Source organism: Doryrhamphus excisus, chromosome 8, assembly GCF_030265055.1.
Source record: "Doryrhamphus excisus isolate RoL2022-K1 chromosome 8, RoL_Dexc_1.0, whole genome shotgun sequence".
NCBI lineage: Eukaryota > Metazoa > Chordata > Actinopteri > Syngnathiformes > Syngnathidae > Doryrhamphus > Doryrhamphus excisus.
The window spans coordinates 8915760-8939314 of NC_080473.1; the positions used below are offsets into that span (position 1 = coordinate 8915760).

Sequence of the window (23555 nt, forward strand, 5' to 3'; positions counted from 1 at the left end):
GTACCCAACAATACAACATAATACAACACATACAGTCAACAAATACAAACCATCAACATTAAAGAGAGAGAGGAGGATTTGTTTTTCCAGTAGTAAACCTTTTACACTCGTAACAATGTTTTGCACCTTTTGATTTGACACCATGGCATACACAAGAACTGTCATTATGCAGTTTTTGGGACCCCAAGCAAAAAAATTCATGACACAATTTGTTTAAGTTGACTTTTTCCTCCCAAACTTCTCACACAAGAATATTTGTTCCCTTTTGCCAAGGGTTTATTTTATTTTTTTACACACCATATGCAGGTATGTTAGATTCTTGACACTTGTGTGTGTATATCTCCTTTTTCTTTGAAGTTTTTAAAAGGTTTGACTATTTTGGTTGGTTTTAGCATACACAAGACCTCATTAGGCAGTTTTACACTGGTTAACAGAAAGTTAGCTGGGTGCATGAAAACAGCAGATCAACAGAAAGTTAGCTGTGTGCACCAACACCGCAGATCCACAGGCAAGGTTCAATAAGAAAGCCTTAAACATGTTGAAAAATGTCCAGGGTGTACCCTGTCTTTTGCCCAAAGACAGCTGGGGTAGGCTCCAGAATACCCCCATGGCCATACTGAGGATAATGGTTCAGAAGATGGATGGATAAAAACAGAAGATGTCCTTACTTTTATCCCTGTGGTTGTCTTGCAGGCAGTTCTACCTTCTTAAAATATGTTTGTTCTTTTTTATAGCTGTTAAAACTGTTATGTATTATTTTTATTCATTCATTTATTAATTCATTTAATTCATATTTGTATTCATTTTATTCATTTTTATCATGTATATTGGCGCTACAATAAACATTCTGTATTCTTTTCTTTCCAATAAGAAACCAAGTAGTCTTGTACAGTACATGTTAAACACGGCAAGTGACCAAATTATCAGTAATTGCTGAGCCATTGGCTGGCGACCAGTCTAGGATGTACAGCTGGGATAGGCTCCAGCATACCCCCGCGAGCCTAGTGAGGATAAGCTGCATATAAAATGAATGAATGGATGGAAAAGTGGTAGGATAAAGTCACCACTACCTCTTGATGTTCCTTTGAAATGTGCAGTGTAAATATGTGTGGTTAAATTTTGTTTTTAATCAAGTAAACAGTTACTATTGCCTATTTTCGTAAATTCCTCATTCCAAATCAACACATTTACTGCGTTTACCTCTTTAAATCTCACAGCACAATTTCCAAAGAAAATTTGCATTTTGGCACTCCTGCGTTTCCGTAGACCCGGAAGTTGTGTTTCACAACTAGCAAGCAGCACGCAAGTCCGGCGTGACATTCACCGGGTTGTGTTGGGGGGGTTGACCAAAGGCAAAACGACCACCACTGTGTGTTCTTGCCAAGATGAGAGTTCTTCAAACGGCACTTTATTTGACAAAAAGACAAGCTCTTGCTCCAAGATGCGTCACTCTGAAGAAGGTAAGCTAAAGCTGTCTCTCTGTGGTAAACAGACGAGTTTAACGACCCCTGTGTCATGAATCCAGGTGCTCATCGGCAGCTGCCGGTCATGCTCCTCCGGCGTCCACCCCAACGAGATGATCCGCAATATCGGAATCTCCGCGCACATCGACTCGGGGAAGACCACCTTGACCGAACGTGTGCTCTACTACACGGGAAGGATAGCTGAGATCCACGAGGTTTGCATCACTTCCGTTGGAAGCTAGCACTTGATTGGCATATTTAGGTGAATGGGTTTTCATTGACTGTGTTATATAGGTGAAGGGAAAGGATGGCGTTGGAGCCACAATGGACTCCATGGAGTTAGAGAGGCAAAGAGGCATCACCATCCAGTCAGCTGCTACCTACACTATGTGGAAGAACCACAACATCAACATCATTGACACACCAGGTACAGAAACACTACTAAATGACAAAATTTACAGTAAACACATCATATATATTTTTTTATTATCAGGTCATGTGGACTTCACCATCGAAGTGGAGCGAGCGCTACGTGTGCTTGATGGCGCTGTATTGGTTCTCTGTGCCGTGGGTGGCGTCCAGTGTCAGACGATGACGGTGAACCGGCAGATGAAACGTTACAACGTGCCCTTCCTCACTTTTATCAATAAACTGGACCGCATGGGCGCCAACCCTGGAAGATCCCTGCAGCAGCTGAGGTGAAATTGTGTTTCACAAATCTCCACCTCTGTTGTGTACATTGTTTGTTAACACTTTGCATCTCTTTAGGACCAAATTGAACCACAATGCAGCCTTTGTGAACATCCCCATAGGCCTGGAGGGGAACATGAAGGGCATCATCGACCTTGTAGAGGAGAGAAGCGTGTATTTTGAAGGACCTTTTGGGTAACATATGCTTTTTAACTTTCATTCATTCATTCATTTTCTACCGCTTTTCCTCATGAGGGTCGCGGGGGTGCTGGAGCCTATCTCAGCTGTCTTTGGGTGAGAGGCGGGGTACACCCTGGACTGGTGGCCAGCCAATCACAGGGCACATATAGACAAACAACCATTCACACTCACATTCATACCTATGGACAATTTGTAGTCACCAAGTAACCTAGCATGTTTTTGGAATGTGGGAGGAAACCGGAGTACCCGAAGAAAGCCCACGCATGCAAACTCCACACAGAGATGGCCGAGGGTGGAATTGAACTCGGGTTTCCTTCCACTGTGCAGCCTAAATTCAAATCTATATGCCAATATTTTATATGAGAAATTAAAAGGATTATGCAAAAGACAAGGCAGCTGACGTCAATGCAACATATTAAAAAGCTTTCAGCGATGGGAACATCGTAGAAAACACATTTTTATCGTGGAGTTCATGACAATTTGGAGTCAACAATTAACCTAGCATGTTTTTGGAATGTGGGAGGAAACCGGAGTACCCGGAAAAAACCCACACATGCACGGGGAGAACATGCAAGCTCCACACAGAGATGGCCGAGGGTGGAATTGAACCCTGGTCTTTTAGCTGTGAGGTCTGCATGCTAACCACTCTTCCGCCGTGCCGCCCGCTTATTAACTTGACTGTGTAATTAATTGGTCTTATTTTTAATTATTTGGTATATGTTATAATACAGCATAAGACAGCATGGACTATCCACATATGTCACACTGCATGTATTCTGCATATCCCTGTTCTGCAGTCAAGTCATCCGCTACGACGAGATCCCGGCAGATTACCGATCAGAGGCTGCAGACCGTAGGCAGGAATTGTTTGAATGTGTCGCTAATGCCGATGAAACCTTGGGAGAGATGTTCTTGGAGGAAAAGATTCCAAGCAATAATGAACTCAAGGTAAAAAAAAAAAAAAAGATAAATGTAAGAAAGCTAAACTTCCCGTGGTATATTAAAGTCAGTACGGTCATTTTTAAAGTTACTTTAACTGGACTGAATTGTGAACATTCATACTAGCAGCTGCCTGAGTGTGTATTTAACTACAGTCATCATATGGGCTAAATGCTAGTGCATGCATGCTTATATTATCACCATATAGACAATATATCATGTTAATATTGCTATGAGACGCTGCGATTTACCAACTAACATCACATATAGGACTACACTTTCCATAAATGTCACCTGTCTTTTCAGGCCGCAATCCGCAGGGCCACAGTGAAGCGTCTCTTCTCGCCAGTGCTAGTGGGAACGGCGCTGAAGAACAAAGGTGTTCAACCTCTGCTGGACGCTGTACTTGATTTTCTGCCCAACCCAACCGAGGTCAAAAACTACGCCATCCTCAATAATGAGTAAGTGTGGATGGATTCTTGATGACAGGCAGTTATATATATATATATATATATGCATGTCTTGACTATAGCCTGTTTTTTTGTTTGTTTTTGTAACGACACAGAGATTCCAGTGAGACATCAAAAATCCATTTGGACCCTAAAAGAGACCCCGTAAACCTCTTTGTCAGTCTAGCTTTCAAACTGGAGGTGTGTACTTGTCTTGTTATCGCCACATTTGTATTGTCCTTCCCACTATATACATGATGTATTTCCCCCCCCTCCAACAGGCGGGTCGATTCGGTCAGCTGACATACATGCGAGTATACCAGGGATGCTTGAAGAAGGGGGAGTACATTTACAACACACGCACCAACAAGAGAGTGCGTGTGCAGAGGCTGGTGCGTCTGCATGCCGATCAGATGGAGGTAAGAACAGCTGGAGTATGTATGGTGTATACTTACGTACCTTGGTATGCTTTGGAAGTGAGCCATAGCGATAGTTATCTCAGTACGCCGCCATGTGTGGAAAATGTTTGCCTTCATCGGGTGCTCGTTGAAAGATATAGATTTATATTCTATTTGTACCAGCAAAGACTTCTACATTGTACTTTTAATGGTAATGGTTTAATTTCATTTGAACATGCATCAGATTACAATTGAATGCATCACATAATCAGTTCACAGTTCCACATGTCCAAAAGGAGTAGGAAGAAGCAAAGCTTATTAAATCCTACCCCTCCATCTGGTACTTTTACAATCAGTAACTGTTACATTTGTTCACTTCCTGCTTTCCTAATATAGTTTAATTTTTTTTATATTATTTTTGTCACATACCAAAGTACAAGGTGATATGACCATACAATGACATAATGGGTACCATAGTAAGTGTCAAAATAGTGATATATATAGCACATCATGACTGGTTCAAGACTCTGCATCCTTGTATTTAGCAAACATCAACTGCTTGTATTGTTTCTTGAATTGGCTCATCGTTGTGCATTGTTTGAGTTCCTTACTCAATCCATTCCATAGTTTGATTCCACATACTGAAATGCTATGGCTTTTTAACGTAGTCCTAGCATATAAGTGTTTCAAATGTAGTTCTTCCCTGAGATCATATTTCTCCTCTCTTGTAGAGAAGTATTGGATGACATTTTTAGCCTTATGCATTATTTTAGCCGTTTGAAGATTAACTATATCAGCAAGTTAAGTATTTGTGATTTTAGAAATAAGGAGTTAGTATGTTCTCTGTAGGCGGCATTATGAATTATCCTTACTGACCTTTTTTGCAGTACATTTAGCCAGTGAAGATTGCTTTTATAATTATTAGTCCATATTTCCACACAATAAGTAAGATATGGTAGAACTAGAGAGCAATAAAGAGTGTGGAGTGATTTCTGATTGAGAACAAGTTTTGCTTTGTTCAATATTGAAACGTATTTTGCCACCTTATGTTGTATATTTGTAATATGAGGTTTCCAGCTCATATTTTCATCTATTGTGGTCACCAGAAATGTATTTTCGTTCACCCTTTCAATGTCTACACTGTCTATTTGTATTTGCTGGTACGTGTCCTTTCTGCTGTTACCAAACAGCATGATTTTAGTTTTACTTAGTTTCAAGGACAATCTATTATTATTAAACCATCTTTTTAATATGACCACTTCTTCTCTGACCTTCTGTGCTCCCTCCGCGACAAAAAGCAGTGGTATCATCTTTTTAAAGAAGGCATTTATCACAGCAAATCTAATGGTTGTGCCCGACCCTTTTTATGAAGTGTGTAAGTTGAATGTGTAAGCATGTGTTGTCTTTCAGGATGTAGATGAGGTGTATGCAGGCGACATCTGTGCTCTGTTTGGTATTGACTGTGCCAGCGGAGACACTTTCACATCCAAGACCAGCGATAACCTCTCTATGGTAACTTTCTTTTTGTATTGAGATACAGTGGTGTGAAAAAGTGTTTGCATTCATCCATTTTTGGCGTGTTTGTTACATGTGTATATTTTAGGTCATCCAACAAATTTTAATATTAGTCAATAACAACACAACTGAACACAAAATGCAGTTTTGAAAATGTACTTTTTATTATTTAGGGCAGGGGTTCCCAAACTTTACCGACTTGGGGCCCACTTGAAAATCTAAAAAATGTCCACGGCGCACCTTTGTCCTATAAACAGAACATAGACGAAATGCTGCGTTCTCACAGCACTTATTATTATTATTATTATTATTATTATTATTATAAAGATTCAGGATTGAAATGAAAGCAGGTAGATAAAGGAAGCCCAAACTTTTAATCTAATTAATTCTCATACTTTTCCTAACTGCATTCAAGACTGGCAAGACTAGAAAGCTACGTTCCAATCATAAACTGTATAAGGTTCCTAAAATATTGTGGTAATATTGTGTGTATATTGTATATACAGGTCAATAACACTCAAAAGGTAATTACTTAGGCCTATAAATATTTTTTTTATAATAGTGTATATATTTAATATAGTATATATATATATTGTATAGTATATAATAATAATAATTTTAAAAAATTATATTTGCAAAAATAAATATTTTTAATGACCTCTTATGGCCCACCTGCAGTACCACCACGGCCCACCAGGGGGCTGCAGCCCACACTTTGGGAATCACAGATTTAGAGAGAGAAAAAAAAGTGTCTTTCTTCTAGTGGAGTCATGACATGAACACGGACTGTAATTGAGGCAAGTGAGGCCTGCAGTTCTTTGGATATTGTTGTGGGGTCTTTTGTGACCCCCTTGGATGAGTTGTCACTGTACTGTTGGGGTCATTTTGATTGGTCGGTCACTCATGGGAGGATTCACCACTGTTCCATGTTTTCGCCACTTGTGGATAACGGCTCTCACTGTGGTTAGCTGGAGTCCCAAAGCTTTCGAGGCTTTTCTCAACTGATATAGTTGTATTATCATTGACCAATATTTACATTTGTTTGATGATCTGCAACATTTAAGTATGATAGGGCCAACACTTTTTCACGCCACTGTATAATTGCTGTTAGTTATGTTTCTCACTCCTTGTTCCTGTTGTCCCTTCCCAGGAATCCATTCACATCCCAGATCCTGTCATTTCCATGTCCATGAAGCCAACCAACAAGGTAAAAGGTCACCATAAATTGTTCAAAATTATCATCTGTAAAGAATCATTACTTAATTCAACATCTTTCGTACCAGAACGACTTGGATAAATTCTCGAAAGGCATTAACCGTTTTACTCGAGAAGATCCCACGTTCCGGGTTCATTTTGATACGGAAAGTAAAGAGACCGTCATCTCGGGCATGGGAGAGCTGCATCTCGAAATCTACTCCCAGGTACTTCTTTTATATGAACTTTTAATGTATTTTTTTTTTAAAGAAGAACATCTTTCAAGACAACCTTGTGTTGTGTTTGGTATTTCAGAGGATGGAGAGAGAATATAACTGTCCCTGTGTGATGGGAAAACCTAAAGTGTCTTTCAGGGAGACGATCACTGCACCCGTGACGTAAGTACTGATTCCCAACACACACTAAACTATGTAATCAAATGTATACTGACACTCAACTACAGTCATCCCTTTTTTATCATAGTTTATTGGAGAATTCCAGCAAATTCTTTTTTGTTTTAATTTTCAAGTGTTGAAAATCTATTTATGAAATTATACTCCTTATCCACCAATAACATTAACAGTGTGGTGTGTTCATGAGCTTCAGAATTTAGAACATCAACATGTCATTTCATTTTTGTGCTTGAAAGTGCTTCATTTAGAGCAAAAATATGTGAAATTTGCTTTGGAATGCATACTTTTGACGAAGAATAGACCGCATTCAACTATTCATTCATTCATTTTCTACCGCTTATCCTCACGAGGGTCGCGGGGGTGCTGGAGCCTATGTCAGCTGTCTTCGGGCGAGACACCCTGGACTGGTGGCCAGCCAATCACAGGGCACATATAGACAAACAACCATTCACACTCACATTCATACCTATGGACAATTTGGAGTCGCCAATTAACCTTTTTTGGAATGTGGGAGGAAACCGGAGTACCCGGAGAAAACCCACGCATGCACAGGGAGACCATGCAAACTCCACACAGAGATAACCGAGGGTGGAATTGAACTCAGGTCTCCTAGCTGTGAGGTCAGCTCGCTAACCACTCGACCCCCGTGCAGCCCGTATTCAACTACGGAGCAGCAATTTTTGAAAAACCATGTAGAACAAATAGCTTTTGTCTACATTGTGTACATCAATGGAGGGCAACAATCTGTGGACATATTTTATTGTTTTTGAAAATATACTTGAAAGTATTGCATAGTACTAACTGAAGATCCAACAATGACAATTTCACTCACGTGGAGAATGAGTAAGTGTCATTTAGCTCAATGGTTTTAGGGTTGGGATTTATTACAGTGACGGCAATTGGAACTTTTCTCCATCTTCTGCACCTTAACGCCCTCTAAAGGAGACCAGGTAACCAGCAACTTCCACGGAATGATTTCCTGCAACAAAAAAAAACATTACCCATGAAAAATAGGCACGGTTGATTCATTCATTCATTCATTCTGCTTATCCTCACGAGGGTTGCGAAGGGTGCTGGAGCCTATCCCAGGCTTGGGCGAGAGAGGCGGGGGTACACCCTGGACTGGTGGCCAGCCAATCACAGGGCACATATAGACAAACAACCATTCACACTCACATTCATACCTATGGACAATTTGGAGTCACCAATTAACCTAGCATGTTTTTGGAATGCGGGAGGAAGCAAAACCCACGCATGCATGGGGAGAACATGCAAACTTCACACAGAGATGGCCGAGGGTGGAATTGAACCCTGGTCTCTGAGCTGTGAGGTCTGCCCGCTAACCACTCGGCTACCGTGCAGCCCTGTATAAAATTCATTCAGTCATTTTCTTCCACTCATCCTCACGGGGGTGCTGGAGCCTATCCCAGCTGTTTTCCGGCGAGAGAGGTGGGGTACACCCTGGACTGGTGGCCAGCCAATCACAGGGCACATATAGACAAACAACCATTCACACTCACATTCATACCTATGGACAATTTGGAGTCGCCAATTAACCTAGCATGTTTTTGGAATGTGGGAGGAAACCGGGGTACCCGGGTAAAACCATGCAACATGCAAACTCCACACAGAGATGGCCGAGGGTGGAATTGAACTCGGGTCTCCTAGCTGTGAGGCCTGTGCGCTAACCACTTGGCTGCACGATCGATATTGGCCTAAAAATTAGAGCTATGCGAGATGTTCTGATGGTGTATGATTACCTGAGACACCAGGTCATGCAGCAGTACATGATAGTCAAACTTCAGCTGGTCCTTCTCAGTTGCCTGCAACACACACACACACACACATTGGATTCCTCCAATCAAGAGTGTGAGCTGAGAGAATAACATACCAGCTGCGTGGCGTTGTCTACTTGTGCCATGTTGTACAACGTGTTTTGGTTGGATTCTCTGAGCATCACGAAACTGGATGCAACTGTTCCCAGATGCCAGAAAGGTTCGTGGTCCGGCTCGATGTGCCCATTACTGTCTGAGGAGATGGGAAAGAGTATATTGGTCATCTTATACAATATCCTTCTGATGTACTAGTATCATACCAGGCAGGTTCTGTGTAGACAGGCTGTGATTCATATTGTACTTTTGGTACAATGCCTCCTCTTGAGCGCTTGTGTCGATTTTCAAGAGCTCGTCACATGATGAAACCTGGACCTGTGGCCAATGCTCAGTCTTCTCTCCTCCGGGAAATAAAACCTCTGCAGTGCAGGCCAGTGTAGTCTGCAGGAGAAGTCACAAAAGATGGTAGAGCTCAAGTTTGTGAGGCGTTCATTCAACAATTTATTATATTATTATTATAGTATGCTATTATTATATATTATTATTATTTATTATTGTGGAAAAATACAACAACAATAAAACTAATATTTAACGATAGATAGAAAAAAACAAATAATAATAATAAATAATAAAAAAATAATTTCAATAATTTCAATAAATAATAAAAAGTTTTGCATGTGCGTATGGGCAGGTAGAGGGGCTTATTTGGCATTCAGCAGTCTGATTGCCAGGGGGAAGTAGACTGCACAATCACAAGGCACATATAGACAAACAACCAATTTATTATTATTATTATTATTTATGATTGTGGAAAAATACAACAATAAAACTAATATTTAACATTAACAGCAAAGGAAGATTCCTTTTAATATTGGAACATGGTGTGAAAAAAGTGGCAATTTTATAACAAAGTCAAGAATCATAAGTTATTTTTGTCACCTGTAAAAATAGCCTTTGTTAATCCCAAAATGAAATAATTATTTATTTCAAATTATGAGGCAGGAAGTCTGGCGCCTCGGAGTAGGCATCCATCAATTTTCACCCTTACTAGGATGGCGGGTGGTATGCTGGAGCCTATCCCAGCTGACTTTGGGCGAGAGGCGGGGTACACCCTGGACTGGTCGCCAGCCAATCTTTTTCCAAAGCTATGAAGCTAATTTCAGTTCAAGGTAAAATTAATAGTTTTTTTAAAAGATCTCCAGTGAGCAAGTAAAAATAGTCTGGAATAAACAGAAAACTTTATTTAAAAATTATTCTCCAGCAAATGTGTTACTCACTGTGCCACACTTTGGAAAACCCTGATTTACGGCGTATTGAGTAATTCCTGTGGTGTTAAACTGTAAATACGACTTACATTGTGAACCATCTCCTGCACAGAAAGCTCCAGGTGATACTTTCTTCCTGAGTCGGACACATCCTAAACGGAAAAGAGCAAACTTGTGAATAATCGCTTTTGGCTCTAAGTTCAGTACTTTTGTGTCTCACTGACCTCTGCGTTGGCGCGAAAGACCCTCTGCAGTCCGAACACTTTATACGGGGAGCCATGTTGGGTGTTGATGTAATGCTGGACCACTTTGGCTGCTCTTTGAGCAGGGTAGTGACTTGGATTCAGCTCTCCAGTCTCCATCACTTCCTCCTCTGCCTCCACAACCACAACAACCACAGTTGGCTGGACAAAAAAAAGTCAAGAAAAGGAATAAGTTAAAACGGTCTCTTTGTACTTTGGTCCTTCAGGTGTAAAAGGGGTGGGGCTTGTGCCTCATGTTAAGTTTCTTTAGATAAGCAACTACAAGGGATATTGCAACACATACACGTACCTAGAGGCAAAGTAGTAGAGAATACTTTTATTTATTAATCAGGAAATTCCAGTTAAGTTGGGTTCTTGCCTGAAACTAGTCAGCTGAGATTCCTTCCCTCTAGCTTTGCTCGTCTGTTCTGTTCAGTCACTTGTTCCTTATGAAGTTAGATTCTCCCCCACTTCCCGTTTCGAGCCCTTTAGGTACCGCCCACTTTTAAAGAGACAGCACTCTTAATTCTCAACGCAACCAACGTCACTATTTAGGATTAGATAGTCATTAGTTTGACTTTTTTTCTGAATTGAAAATGTTATTTTTTTACTTTTACTATATTGTCTCCAGGTTTGACTACACCCACAAGAAGCAGTCTGGGGGTTCTGGTCAGTATGGTAAAGTTATTGGGGTTCTTGAGCCGCTGGAGTCGGAACATAACACCAAGGTGGAGTTTGAGGACCAGACCGTGGGAACTAATGTCCCAAAGCAGTTGATTCCGGCTGTAGAAAAGGTTTGCCTTGTCTAATTTTTTTTTTCAGTTTCAGGGAGAATTCAGTTCATCGTGCTCTCCTCATTCTCTGCTGTTATTGTTTTTTTTGTCGTCAGGGTTTCAGGGAGGCGTGTGAGAAGGGACCCCTGAGTGGCCACAGGATCTCAGGAGTGAGATTCATCCTGGAAGATGGAGCACATCATATAGTGGACTCCAATGAGATCTCCTTCATCCGTGCAGGGGAGGGCGCTCTGAAGCAAGGTGGAGCTCATTTTTTTTAAACCCATCCTTAATGGAAAGCGGCATCCCTCTTTTCTACATAACTGTCATCTCTACAGCTATGGAGAAGGCCAATGCCACCATCCTGGAGCCTGTCATGTCCGTGGAAATTGTGGCACCTCAGGAGTTCCAAGGGGTGGTTATTGCAGGTGTGAACCGTCGCCATGGCACCATTACAGGGCAGGATGGAGCTGAAGGATACTTTACCTTGTACGCCGATGTGAGTGAAGCTCAACAGAACCTTCTCCTTTTAGCCATTGTGGTCATATTTGATTAAGCCCTTCATGTTTCATCCAATAGGTTCCACTAAACGACATGTTTGGCTACGCCACGGAACTACGCTCCTGTACTGAAGTAAGACCACATTCAAATTATCCATTATAGAGCCTTTAGTTACTGTACAGGCAATATTTTAACATTCTTAACTGTCATACTGGTGTCATGAGATCCTCTGGAAAACAGAACAAAATAAAAAGTAAACCCAAAAGTAACCCAGTGATTCCCAAAGTGTGGGCTGCGGCTCCCTGGTGGGCCGTGGTGGTACTGCGGGTGGGCCATGAGAGGTCATTAAAAATATTTATTTTTGCAAATAAATATAATAATATAGTTTATGATTGGAATGTAGCTCTCTGGTCATCATGCCAGGGGGTCATTAACAGAGGAGCATGTAGTATATAGTGGCGGGAAAAATGGAGTGCAGTTGAGAAAAAAAAAGTTGATGATAATAATATTATTATTATTATTATTAGTAGTAGTAGTAGTAGTATTAATTAATATTGTTATTATAATGTGAGTGTGAATGGTTGTTTGTCTACATGTGCCCTGTGATTGGCTAGTGACCAGCCCAGGGTGTGCCCTGTCTCTCGCCCGAAGACAGCTGGGATAGGCTCCAGCACCCCCGCAACCCTCATGAGGAAAAGCGATAGAAAATTAATGAATTAATTATTATTATGTGAGTGTGAATGGTTGTTTGTCTACATGTGCCCTGTGATTGGCTGGCGACCAGCCCAGGGTGTACCCGAAGACAGCTGGGGATAGGCTCCAGCACCCCCGCGACCCTTGGGAGGATAAGCGGTAGTGAATGAATGAATGATTATTATTATTATTATTATTATTAAGTGCTCTGAGAATATAGGACAAAGGTGGGCCGCGGACAGTGGGCCCTTAGTTGGTAAAGTTTGGGAACCCCTGCCTTAACCCTTTTGAAGAATGATACTGTCACCTTGTGGTTTGTTGTAGGTACTGCGACCTGAGTAATGAGCCTGTTAAGTCCTAATAACAGTCTTTTATCTGTGTGTTCTGTGTAATCAGGGAAAAGGAGAGTACACCATGGAGTACAGCAGATATCAGCCCTGCCTGCCAAGCACGCAGGAAGAACTCATCCACAAATATTTGGAGGCTACGGGTCAACTGCCTGCTAAGAAGAACAAGTGGAAGAGCTAAGAACTTACCAGGATTTTTTTAGGACTTTTTATTATGACTGTATGTTCCTCGTAAAAGTGGTCATCATCATGCTAAGGCTCTAGTAGCTGAATCATGAGGAACGTAGGTTCGCTTCCTCTGTAACATCATATTTATTATTACATTTTAGCATCATTGTCGACCAGCAGAAAATCAGACAAGGAACCGTGGTTGGTTACTAAATCAATATTCATTATTTACATACATGACAGTATAAATGCTTTTTTTTTTTCAATCGAACAGTTCTAATGACACACTATTGTAATTAAATATTATACTTTAAACTTCTAAATGGTTGCACGGAGGTCTAGTGGTTAGCGCGCAGACCTCACAGCTAGGAGACCCGATTTCAATTCCACCCTCGGCCATCTCTGTGTGGAGTTTGCATGTTCTCCCTGTGCATGCGTGGGTTTCCTCCCACATTCCAAAAACATGCTAGGTTAATTGGCGACTCCAAATTGTCCATAGGTATGAATGTGAGTGTGAATGCTTGTTTGTCTATATGTGCCCTGTGATTGGCTGGCCTCTCGCACATAGACAGCTGGGATAGGCTCCAGCACCCTCGTGATAAGCGGTAGAAAATGAATGAATGAATGAATGAATGAACAAACTTCTAAATGTATCATAATAATACTGATGATAATAATGATTACCGTGGACATTAACCCACACTTGTTGGGTATGGTGGAGACGGCGATCTGACCATTTCCGAGCGTGGTGACGTCGTAATGCAAATTAGATGAGTGAATATACTCCCATCACAAACTGTTTTCTGATTTACAGTATGGATTTATCTGTCACCGTTTCCGAGCTACAACCATTTGAAATATTAGGTTAAATGCTAAGTTAATTGGCGACTCTAAATTGCCCATAGGTATGAATGTGAGTGTGAATGGTTGTTTGTCTATATGTGCCCTATATGTGAAAAAAAAAACTCAAACTGAGTCAAGTAGCCCCCCTTTCATAACATCGGGCCCCCTCTAGGGGCCACGTCTTTTTGTACTGTGTACAGAATGGCCTTGATATGATAATGGACTGCAACAAAGACAAAGTAAACATTGACTCTTTCTATACAAATTTAGTCTCCTTGTTTTAATTACCTGACTGTCTACTGTATCTATTGCAAGGACACAAGAGTTCCTCTCACCTTCCAAAAGTTCTCCTCTCCTTCCAAGGTTTCCAGTGCACTGTTGGGATGAGCTGATGTATTTGCATCATTAAGTGTCACAGTCTCAGCGGGGGTCCCACTTACTCCATTCAGCCCAGTTAACCCAGCCACGGCGAAAACGATCCACAAGGTCATGGTAGAATGCATTGCAGTCCTGGCGAAGTGGTGCGTGCAGGAGAACGACGCTCTGCTGTTGTGTAACTGAGGAGAGGAAGTGGTGAGAAGAAGAGGATGTCCAGATCCTTGCTGCTGTCCTCCTCCTCCTCCTCCTCCTTGCACAATCTGCTTATTTTTTAGTTTCTCCAAACCAAACAACCTTGCTCCTCTTTGTCTGCCTCTGAGCTTCACACGTCATCCAGTGAACGCTGATTATTTAAACGAGCAGTTATCAAGAAATGCTGGTCAATGCCATGCTTTATCATGGAATGTTGGCGTCAGGTGATAGACTGAAGCAGCTGGTACTAATTAGACCATTGACACCTCATTGTTTGTCACATCTAAATGTTTCAAATCATCAAATTCATTTAAATATTAGTCAGTGAAAACACAAAATGCAGTTTTTCGACTTTGGCCCACTCATCTTTGCTGAATTGTTGTAATTCAGCCACATGTTGTTTTTCTCCAGCCATTCAGAGGTGGACTTTCTGGTGTTTGTTGGATCTTAGTCCTGCTGCAGAACCCTAGTTAGTTTCAGCTTGAGGTCACGAACAGACGGCCGGACATTCTCCTTCAGGATTTGGCGGTAGACAATTTTTTTACCACTTATCCTCCTGAGGGTCGCGGGGGTGCTGGAGCCTATCCCAGCTGTCTTTGGGCGAGAGGCGGGGTACACCCTGGACTGGTGGCCAGCCAATCACAGGGCACATATAGACAAACAACCATTCACACTCACATTCATACCTATGGACAATTTGGAGTCACCAATTAACCTAGCATGTTTTTGGAATGTGGGAGGAAAACAGGAGTACCCGGAGAAAACTCACCGGCCGAGGGTGGAATTGAACCCTAATCTCTGAGCTGCGCGGTAACCACTTGACTGCCGTGCAGCTCCGGCAGCAGAGTTAATGGTTCCATTTAGTCTTCCAGGTCATGAAACAGCCCCAGACCATCATACTACCACCACCATATTTTACCATAGATATGATGTTCTTTTTCATGACTTTTACCAGATGTAATGGGACACACCCCGTCCAAAAAGTTTAACTTTTGTCTCGTCAGACCACAGAGTATTTTCCCAAAGGTCTTTTTGTGGTTTTCGTCTTTTACCCAGTGTCTTTCTTACGGCGGAGTCATTAACAATGGCATTAACTGAGGCAAGTGAGGCCTTTGGATGATGTTGTGGGGTCTTTTGTGACCTCATGGATGAGTCGTCGCTGTGATCCTGGGGTCATTTTGATTGGCCGGCCACTCTTGGGTGGATTCACCACTGTTCAATGTTTTTCTTTTATGATTAAGGGCTATATAAATAACAACTACATTTTGTGTTCAGTTGTGTTGTCATTGATTAATATTTGAATTTGTTTGATGATCTGAAACATTTAAATGTGACAAACATGCAAAAGAAATAAATTATGATTCCAACAAATATTACATATTATATACAGATTTATGTTTTTATTGCTATGTTGACAAACACACATTTTGCTACATTTCTATGAACTGAAAAATGGGCCAATTTGTGAGTATACACTAAATTGCATACTTAGAGGGAGAGTTCCTGCCAAGATATTAAGATATTTAAAGAATGTTCTTATCAACAAAACATGGCAGAAATTTTGCGTCAAACTATATAGTATGAAAATGATTACAAGTATTGGGAACCTCAGTACTAGAGTATTGGTATTTTCAATTGCATCGCTATAGAACAGTATAAACTTATATTGTTGTGCAACAAAAAAAATGCTGAATAAATACACTATAATAGTAATATTTGAGATTAGGGATGTTCCCACCAGGGTTTTAAGCTGTTGATACCGATCCCAATAATCCATAAGATACCAATACCGATCACATACATGCAGTGTAAATATTTAAATGTACTACTCAAGGTTTTTTTTTCTTGTGAGAGCTACTTTTACTAAATGAAAATGACCAAGAGATACTCATTTTAATTTATTGTCAAGCTTATTTCAAGCCAACAAAGCCAATATGCTTGTTTTATCAGAATATGAACAAAATGCTGGTATGCAATGCATTTATTTCTAGATAAGTTCGGGGGCCATATTAGATATTATCAGTGCATGTCAGGGGTGCTGGTGCTGGAATAGAAACTAAATGTTTGTTACAAGACATGATTGAAAAATAGGTTTAAGACAGACAGCAGCAGTGACTAAGTTTCTTTGTCCTCCTCTTCTTCATGTGTGACGCATGTTGACGGCTACCATGTCCGCTTTCACTGGCGTTTGGAGCTGGATATTTTTTATAATCACAGCTTATGAGGCGGTCACCCGAAGGCAGGTTATCGATCAGCTCGTAGAGAGTAAAGACACAAAAGCAGATTTCATCATAAGCCGTCCTGGTGCCGCATTCAAACAGGCAGGCGAAGGCCACAGCGGGTGGCAAGGCGCCAGGTGAGGGGGGCAGCTCAATGTAAGTCAGGTCGGAGTATGCGCAGGGACCCTCGTAGATCACCCAGGGGCCACGCCAGCTATCAGGGTCCCGGGGATAAAGACTTAGGAAGAGTCCCAGATCCTTGCGAGCGCTGGTCCACGTTGGGTGGGAGTACACCACCCAAGTGGGTGTGAGGAAGTCTGGAGAAGTGGCGCCTAGAAGTGTCAAAGGAGGCGTTTGTGAACGGTGATCAAGATTCGGGAAAAACTGCAGGGGAGCCGGAAAGCCCACCACGCTACCATGACAACCGTTTCGAGGCTCCACCAGCCGCTGCACTAGCTGCCCCTCCTGAAAGGTGGCGCCACCATCCAGACTGATGGCCTGCACCCTGTAGCCCAGTCGGGTACGTGCGTTACAGTACAACATGTTGGTCCCGTCCTCCTCGTCTACCGACACCATCTGACACTCCACACTCTCTGGACCCGGTACTGTTTGCCCGAAACGCCAGGTTCGCCCATGGGTGTCGCTGTGGAAGCAAAAGGAGTGTGGAGCCGTCTGGCAAAGTTTTCCAAAGCACTGTTTGCACTCGATGTGGTAGGCGTAGGCGGGGATGAGGAGGCGCCCGGACTTCAGCTGGATACCGTGGCCTGGACCCAAGGCAAAGGTGGCCCATTCTGTAAAGGAGCAAATATTATACATCCGTCAGTATCAGAACTGAGATTTTGGGGGAATCCTTATGTGAAACCACCTCAGAAAAAAGTTTCGCTAATGTTTCAAATGACGTCTAAAGCTTGTCTAACCTTTAATAGTGTCTCCTATGACCTGCTGGGTGAGGTCACTGACTGGACTCCACGTGACGCCGTCGTCAGTGCTGGAGATGCAGCAAAGACGAGTTAAATTCTTCCCTGTTGCCAGTTGGAAGGATTCGGGGGTGTGACCCAGAATGGCGATGAAGAACAGGAAGATTGTGCTGGTGAACTCGTCATACACGGGACACGGGTTCATGGAGCGATGGCCCGGCAGGTACGCTGTGGCGAGGACGTGCATGCCTTCCCACTGACGTAAATAAGAGACAGACAGGATGATGAAGAATGTTCGCATACTGTTTTCTTTCTATCCAAATACCAGTCTCCTCTCGAGTTTTTCAGTCTTTAACCCTTATGAGATATTATGTCTGTGTTGAATGAATATAGGTGGAATTTGTGGGTATTCATTTTGAAATTGTTATATGTTTCTCAAATTAGCCTAATGTGGCTAAACGATCACTCCACATTGCTTCATGTTAACATTTAAATGTGCAATACTGGCTTTCATTTTTACATTTGTCCACCAGATGGCACTACTTTTTCCCATTCAAAGCATTAATTCATTCATTTTCTACCGCTTTTCCTCACGAGGGTCGCGGGGGGTGCTGGAGCCTATCCCAGCTGTCTTGGGGCGAGAGGCGGGGTACACCCTGGACTGGTTCACAGTCCGTTCACAGTTCCACACGTCCAAAAGGAGTAGGAAGAAGCAAAGCTTATTAAATCCTACCCCTCCATCTGGTACTTTTACAATCAGTAACTGTTACATTTGTTCACTTCCTGCTTTCCTAATATAGTTTAAGTTTTTTTTATTTTATTCATTCATTCATTTTCTACCGCTTTTCCTCACGAGGGTCGTGGGGGTGCTGGAGCCTATCCCAGCTGTCTTTGGGCGAGAGAGGCGGGGTACACCCTGCACTGGTCGCCAGCCAATCACAGGGCATATATAGACAAACAACCATTCACACTCACATCCATACCTATGGACAATTTGGAGTCGCTAATTAACCTAGCATGTTTTTGGAATGTGGGAGGAAACCGGAGTACCCGGAGAAAACCCACGCATGCACGGGGAGAACATGCAAACTCCACACAGAGATGGCAGAGGGTGATATTGAACTCGGGTTTCCTTCCACTGTGCAGCCTCAATTCAAATCTATATGCTAATATTTTATATGGGAAATTAAAAGGATTATGCAAAAGACAAGGCAGCTGACGTCAATGCAACATATGAAAAAGCTTTCAGCAATGGGCACATCGTAGAAAACACATTTTTATCGTGGAGTTCATGACAATTTGGAGTCACCAATTCACCTAGCATGTTTTTGGAATGTGGGAGGAAACCGGAGTACCCGGAGAAAACCCACGCATGCACGGGGAGAACATGCAAACTCCACACACAGATGGCCAAGGGTGGAATTGAACTCGAGTTTCCTTCCACTGTGCAGCTTCAATTCAAATCTATATGCTAATATTTTATATGAGAAATTAAAAGGATTATACAAAAGACAAGGCAGCTGACGTCAATGCAACATATGAAAATGCTTTCAGCAATGGGCACATCGTAGAAAACACATTTTTATCATGGAGTTCATGACAATTTGGAGTCACCAATTCATCTAGCATGTTTTTGGAATGTTTTAAAAAAATTAGTAATTTAAAGTTGGATAGATAATTACAGTAAGACTTAATATGTATATTTGAGGCTGAAGTAGGCTTAAAAGATTGATATGTTAAAAATTCATTCATTCATTTTCTACCGCTTATCCTCACGAGGGTTGCAGGGGGTGCTGGAGCCTATCCCAGCTGTCTTCAGGCAAGAAGCGGGGTACACCCTGGACTGGTCGACAGCCAATCACAGAGCACATATAAACAAATGTGTTAAAAGTGAGTAAAATAAAATGAAGCTGATATTTTTTTTGTAATTTTGGGTCAAATGTGTAAGATTCTTAAGGACCTCCTAGGGTTACACGATGACTGGCTCTCACCTCCACATAATTCCTGTAGAAAGTTCCCCTTCTTATGACCAGCAGGTGAGCCTGGGAGTCTGATGGGCTTAGTCTCTCCTCGCAAAAAGCCAGGAAGGAGCGGCAATGGCGCAGGTAGAGTAGTGCCGGCACCCTGTAGGTGATGCCGTTCGACTCCTTGTGGAAAAGGACTGATCTTGCAGGAAAATAAGGCACCCTCATGATCTCTATCTGTCAGTACAGTAATAAACATGAACACAAACTGACTGCGTCAAACAAAAATGAACATTATTAGATTTGTAAAGGCAGAATTTGCATTAGAAACCACATCTTAGATATAAAAATAGGTACATACTGACTTTGATGATGTTTTGTGAAGAGATGTTGCCTGGTTTGCAGCATATGAGAGGTGTGAGCTTTTACTTTAGTGTTTTCTGTGAGGGCCTGTTGGGTGGGGTGGGGGTGGGGGGTTAGCGCATACCCTCTCCACAGTCACTATTCATTGCTGCAGCTTAGCATGCTGCTCACTGACCCAGAAAGGGACTGCACTCATCAAGTCTATAGCTTTGGATGATTCAGCAGCAAAGAGCAGCCATTGTGGAGATGGAGGTCAGGTGGTTGCTGAAAACATGACACCCCCCCTAAAAAAAAACCTAGAATGAATAATGAGTATGTATGGACTAATCATACTAGTGAATATTATTTTTTCACACACGCAAAATTGTATTTAATAAACTGTTTTTCATCTGTTGACAACAGACCCTGGCTCCTCCGTGTGACGTCATCACACCGCGACCGATGTCCACATGGTAGCTAGCAAGTTAGCGTGCTGTTACATTACTAACCTCGTTTCACAACATTGAAGCTTTTTGTGATAATATAGTAACACAGCCACGAAATACCATTACGTATGGAACCGATAATTTCCATTGATATATATAATTACGCCTGAGAACATCTTTTTTTTTGTCCTACGTAAGTACAAGCCAGCTAAATGTTTTTAGCTCTGGGACTAGTCGACATTTATGTTCAATAGTCTTTGACGTTACGCGTTACAGATTAGGAAAATTCACCGTAGAAATGTTTATTCGGTAAACTTGCCTTACGGTAACATTTTTAGATGTGTTTAAACTTTTAAAAATAACCTGACTATAGGATATAAGCGGTATTAATGTTATACACAACATAAAGTGCTCACACTGATAATGGCGTTGCTGTGCCACAACATAGTTTTTTTTTTTTTTTTACAGTTTACTATTCTCGTAAAACTTTGTGACTGTAATGATAGTACTTCATGTAATATTTTGACTATTCTCTTGTATTTTTCTTTTCAGTGTGGCCCCAATACAGTACTTGTAGGTGTCAGCATGGCCAAGCAATGGCGTGAGGGACACTCCACGCCCATTTTGTGTCTAAGTGTGTCTCCAGGAGCTGAGGGACTTCTTGCCTCAGGTTCTGAGAGCGGCGAAGTTGCCGTTTGGAGCCAAGAAGGAAACATCTTAGGTCGCCTCAAGCTCTCAGGTGAAGATGACTGCACCAGCATGCTGTTCTCTCCTGCAGGCCTGCTTTTTGTGTCACACGGTGACGCGGTCACCGCGCTTGACCCCAGAAACTTGAAGGGCATCGTGGAGGAGTTTAGTGGGGCTGGAGAGGAGGAGATCAACTGTCTGGCATTGAATGATACTGGTTCAGCTCTGGCCGTGGCTGATGACTCCGGGGCTGTCAGGATTGTGGAGCTTCCCGGGGGGAAAGTGTGCAGGACTTTTCGCAGACACACGAACATCTGCTCTTCTGTGGCTTTTCGGCCACATAGACCCAACAACCTGGTGTCTGCTGGACTGGACATGCAGGTCAGAAAAGGGGGAAAGACTGTAAACCTTTAGCTTCAATTGAAGAGGTTTCACAAAGGTTAACCGCCAATTTTGTGGGGTGAAATTATTAAGATTAAGATATGCCTTTATTCGTCCCTCAGCGGGGAAATTTGTATTGCACAGCAGCAAGAGTACAGAGTCAGTTAAGCAGTACAAAATACACAATGTAGAAAAATAAACAATATAAACAACCCAAGTATTAACAAAATCAACAGTTATATACAATACAGTATTAACTTAGTATATTGGACATTATACGGATATTATTTGGACATAATTGTAACTATAGGAAAATATATTGTGATCCATAGCATGTTTTATCAAGTGTCAATTATGGCGTAACAATTCGACTTTCTGAAGGCAACTCAAGATGCGATGATGAAATATTCACACTTCAGCTACACTTTAACCAAAAAAAAAAAAAAAACATACTAATGTCCTGATTTTTACCTTTTCAGGTGATGCTGTGGGGTCTGCAGAAGACACGCCCCCTTTGGACACTCAACCTCCAGGACACAGCAGAGGAAGAAGACGACCACCAGCAGCGTCCCGGTCAGCTTTTTAACCCCCCTCTGGCCCACTGCGTCTCAGTGGCCAGCTGTGGAAACATTCTGGCTTGTGCCGCAGAGGACGGGCGTGTCCACTTGATGCGTGTGGGCAGCGGCTCCAAACTGGAGCAGCAGGGGGCATACACGGCACACTGTCAGGGAGCTTCTCAAGCCCACTTTGTCAATTTCTTCTCCCATCCTTACTGGCTGGCCACCGGGGGGAACGACGGGCACGTGGCTCTGTGGGACGTCAGCAAACACCCTGTGGTGACTCCAGAGGGGAAAATAAAGGGGGTGGCTACTCCGTACAAGAAGGGGAAGACTAAGGTAAAGAGGAAAGAGCAGGATAAAGCAAAGGTGACAGAGAAAGATGAGGGGACTGAGAAGCCCGGACCCAAAGTGAACATCAACCATGGAGACAAGATAAACTGGTTGTGCCCTGCTTTGCTCAAAGGAACACCTAGTTTACTTGTGGCAGATCAGAGCTCCACTCTGTCAGTCTACCCTGTCTGACCCTTAGATCACTGTATTCCTTATTTGACTGCGATATACTGTTTTCACTAAAGTGTGCTTGGACTATACACCCCTATTTGTTTTCCTTGTCTGTCTTCTTCCTGTCGGCATCTGGCTGTTTTTTCTAGAAAGGACAGAACAGGAAATGCCCTTTTGAGGCTTTGGTAAAACAAAGTAAATGACTTGTGGGATTCTGTGAGAAACGGGACGTTTGTTTATGTTTGACATGTTGAACTTGAGGGCGGCACGGCGGTCTAGTGGTTAGCACGCAGCTAGGAGACCAGGGTTCAATTCCACCCTCGGCCATCTCTGTGTGGAGTTTGCATGTTCTCCCCGTGCATGTGTGGGTTTTCATCGGGTACTCCGGTTTCCTCCCACATTCCATAAACATGCTAGGTTAATTGGTGACTCCAAATTATCCATAGGTATGAATGTGAGTGTGAATGGTTGTTTGTCTATATGTGCCCTGTGATTGGCTGGTGACCAGTCCAGGGTGTACCCCGCCTCTTGCCCGATGACAGCTGAGATAGGCTCCAGCACCCGCTGCGACCCTTGTGAGGAAAAAGAGGTAGAAAATGAATGAATGTTGAGCCTGAGGGCGGCACGGCGGTCTAGTGGTTAGCACGCAGACCTCACAGCTAGGAGACCAGGGTTCAATTCCACCCTCGGCCATCTCTGTGTGGAGTTTGCATGTTCTCCCCGTGCATGTGTGGGTTTTCTCCGGGTACCTCCCACATTCCAAAAACATGCTAGGTTAATTGGCGACTCCAAATTGCCCATAGGTATGAATGTGAGTGTGAATGGTTGTTTGTCTATATGTGCCCTGTGATTGGCTGGCGACCAGTCCAGGGTGTACCCCGCCTCTCGCCCAAAGATAGCTGGGATAGGACCCCCCGTGACCCTTGTGAGGAAAAAAGCAGTAGAATGAATGAATGTTGAGCCTGCTGCAATGGCTATTCAACTGGCAACCTGTGGGACAAGGGATAAATCTGTCCCAGGAATTACAGACTGGCCCACAGGT

General features: G+C 42.5%; 4 protein-coding genes across 7 annotated transcripts; 2 read left to right on the plus strand and 2 right to left on the minus strand.

The window, feature by feature from the left end:
* The first annotated feature begins 1254 nt into the window (after window positions 1-1254).
* Window positions 1255-15047, plus strand: gfm1 (G elongation factor, mitochondrial 1). The gene is made up of 18 exons (XM_058079253.1): window positions 1255-1460; window positions 1526-1678; window positions 1758-1890; window positions 1957-2161; window positions 2232-2348; window positions 3152-3302; window positions 3600-3754; window positions 3859-3943; window positions 4024-4161; window positions 5551-5652; window positions 6806-6862; window positions 6939-7076; window positions 7165-7247; window positions 11233-11395; window positions 11491-11635; window positions 11713-11873; window positions 11954-12007; window positions 12965-15047. Exons 1-18 carry the CDS (start codon window positions 1386-1388, stop codon window positions 13094-13096), a joined length of 2247 nt encoding a protein of 748 aa, XP_057935236.1. The 5' UTR covers window positions 1255-1385; the 3' UTR covers window positions 13097-15047.
* On the minus strand, window positions 8005-14689 carry lxn (latexin). 3 transcript variants are annotated; one of them, XM_058079273.1, is made up of 7 exons: window positions 14262-14689; window positions 10584-10763; window positions 10449-10511; window positions 9358-9535; window positions 9154-9290; window positions 9023-9085; window positions 8005-8241 (listed from the first exon to the last, which is right to left on the minus strand). In XM_058079273.1, the coding sequence occupies exons 1-7, from the start codon at window positions 14427-14429 to the stop codon at window positions 8131-8133; spliced, it is 900 nt and encodes a 299-aa protein (XP_057935256.1). In that variant the 5' UTR covers window positions 14430-14689; the 3' UTR covers window positions 8005-8130. The 3 variants fall into 3 exon arrangements, with proteins under 3 accessions (XP_057935256.1, XP_057935258.1, XP_057935257.1); XM_058079275.1 differs by lacking the exon at window positions 14262-14689 and adding an exon at window positions 10981-11093; XM_058079274.1 differs by lacking the exon at window positions 14262-14689 and adding an exon at window positions 10912-11042.
* Window positions 15048-16438: 1391 nt separating the features above from the next.
* On the minus strand, window positions 16439-20131 carry neu4 (sialidase 4). Its single transcript, XM_058079263.1, has 4 exons — window positions 19958-20131; window positions 19624-19833; window positions 17633-17888; window positions 16439-17506 (listed from the first exon to the last, which is right to left on the minus strand). The coding sequence occupies exons 2-4, from the start codon at window positions 19822-19824 to the stop codon at window positions 16590-16592; spliced, it is 1374 nt and encodes a 457-aa protein (XP_057935246.1). The 5' UTR covers window positions 19825-19833; window positions 19958-20131; the 3' UTR covers window positions 16439-16589.
* A 230-nt stretch (window positions 20132-20361) lies between these two features.
* wdr53 (WD repeat domain 53) lies at window positions 20362-22840 on the plus strand. 2 transcript variants are annotated; one of them, XM_058079270.1, is made up of 3 exons: window positions 20362-20577; window positions 20937-21452; window positions 21932-22840. In XM_058079270.1, exons 2-3 carry the CDS (start codon window positions 20970-20972, stop codon window positions 22532-22534), a joined length of 1086 nt encoding a protein of 361 aa, XP_057935253.1. In that variant the 5' UTR covers window positions 20362-20577; window positions 20937-20969; the 3' UTR covers window positions 22535-22840. The 2 variants fall into 2 exon arrangements, with proteins under 2 accessions (XP_057935253.1, XP_057935252.1); XM_058079269.1 differs by having other exon boundaries at window positions 20384-20411.
* Window positions 22841-23555: the final 715 nt, after the last annotated feature.

Excerpts from the sequence above, each read along its gene's own strand:
- lxn (XM_058079273.1), bottom strand. The coding sequence starts at position 14,429 with ATGCATTCTACCATGACCTTGTGGATCGTTTTCGCCGTGGCTGGGTTA. Across the intron at positions 10,764-14,261 it reads GAGAGGAGAACTTTTGGAAG|CCAACTGTGGTTGTTGTGGT; the intron begins GTGAGAGGAACT and ends TTTTTTGTCCAG. Across the intron at positions 8,242-9,022 it reads TGCATGACCTGGTGTCTCAG|GAAATCATTCCGTGGAAGTT; the intron begins GTAATCATACAC and ends TTTTTGTTGCAG.
- wdr53 (XM_058079269.1), top strand. Across the intron at positions 21,453-21,931 it reads CTGCTGGACTGGACATGCAG|GTGATGCTGTGGGGTCTGCA; the intron begins GTCAGAAAAGGG and ends TTACCTTTTCAG.
- gfm1 (XM_058079253.1), top strand. The coding sequence starts at position 1,386 with ATGAGAGTTCTTCAAACGGCACTTTATTTGACAAAAAGACAAGCTCTT. Across the intron at positions 3,303-3,599 it reads CAAGCAATAATGAACTCAAG|GCCGCAATCCGCAGGGCCAC; the intron begins GTAAAAAAAAAA and ends CTGTCTTTTCAG. Across the intron at positions 6,863-6,938 it reads CCATGAAGCCAACCAACAAG|AACGACTTGGATAAATTCTC; the intron begins GTAAAAGGTCAC and ends CTTTCGTACCAG.
- neu4 (XM_058079263.1), bottom strand. The coding sequence starts at position 19,824 with ATGAGGGTGCCTTATTTTCCTGCAAGATCAGTCCTTTTCCACAAGGAG. Across the intron at positions 17,889-19,623 it reads TCTACAGGAATTATGTGGAG|TGGGAAGGCATGCACGTCCT; the intron begins GTGAGAGCCAGT and ends TATTTACGTCAG. Across the intron at positions 17,507-17,632 it reads CATAGGAGACACTATTAAAG|AATGGGCCACCTTTGCCTTG; the intron begins GTTAGACAAGCT and ends GCTCCTTTACAG.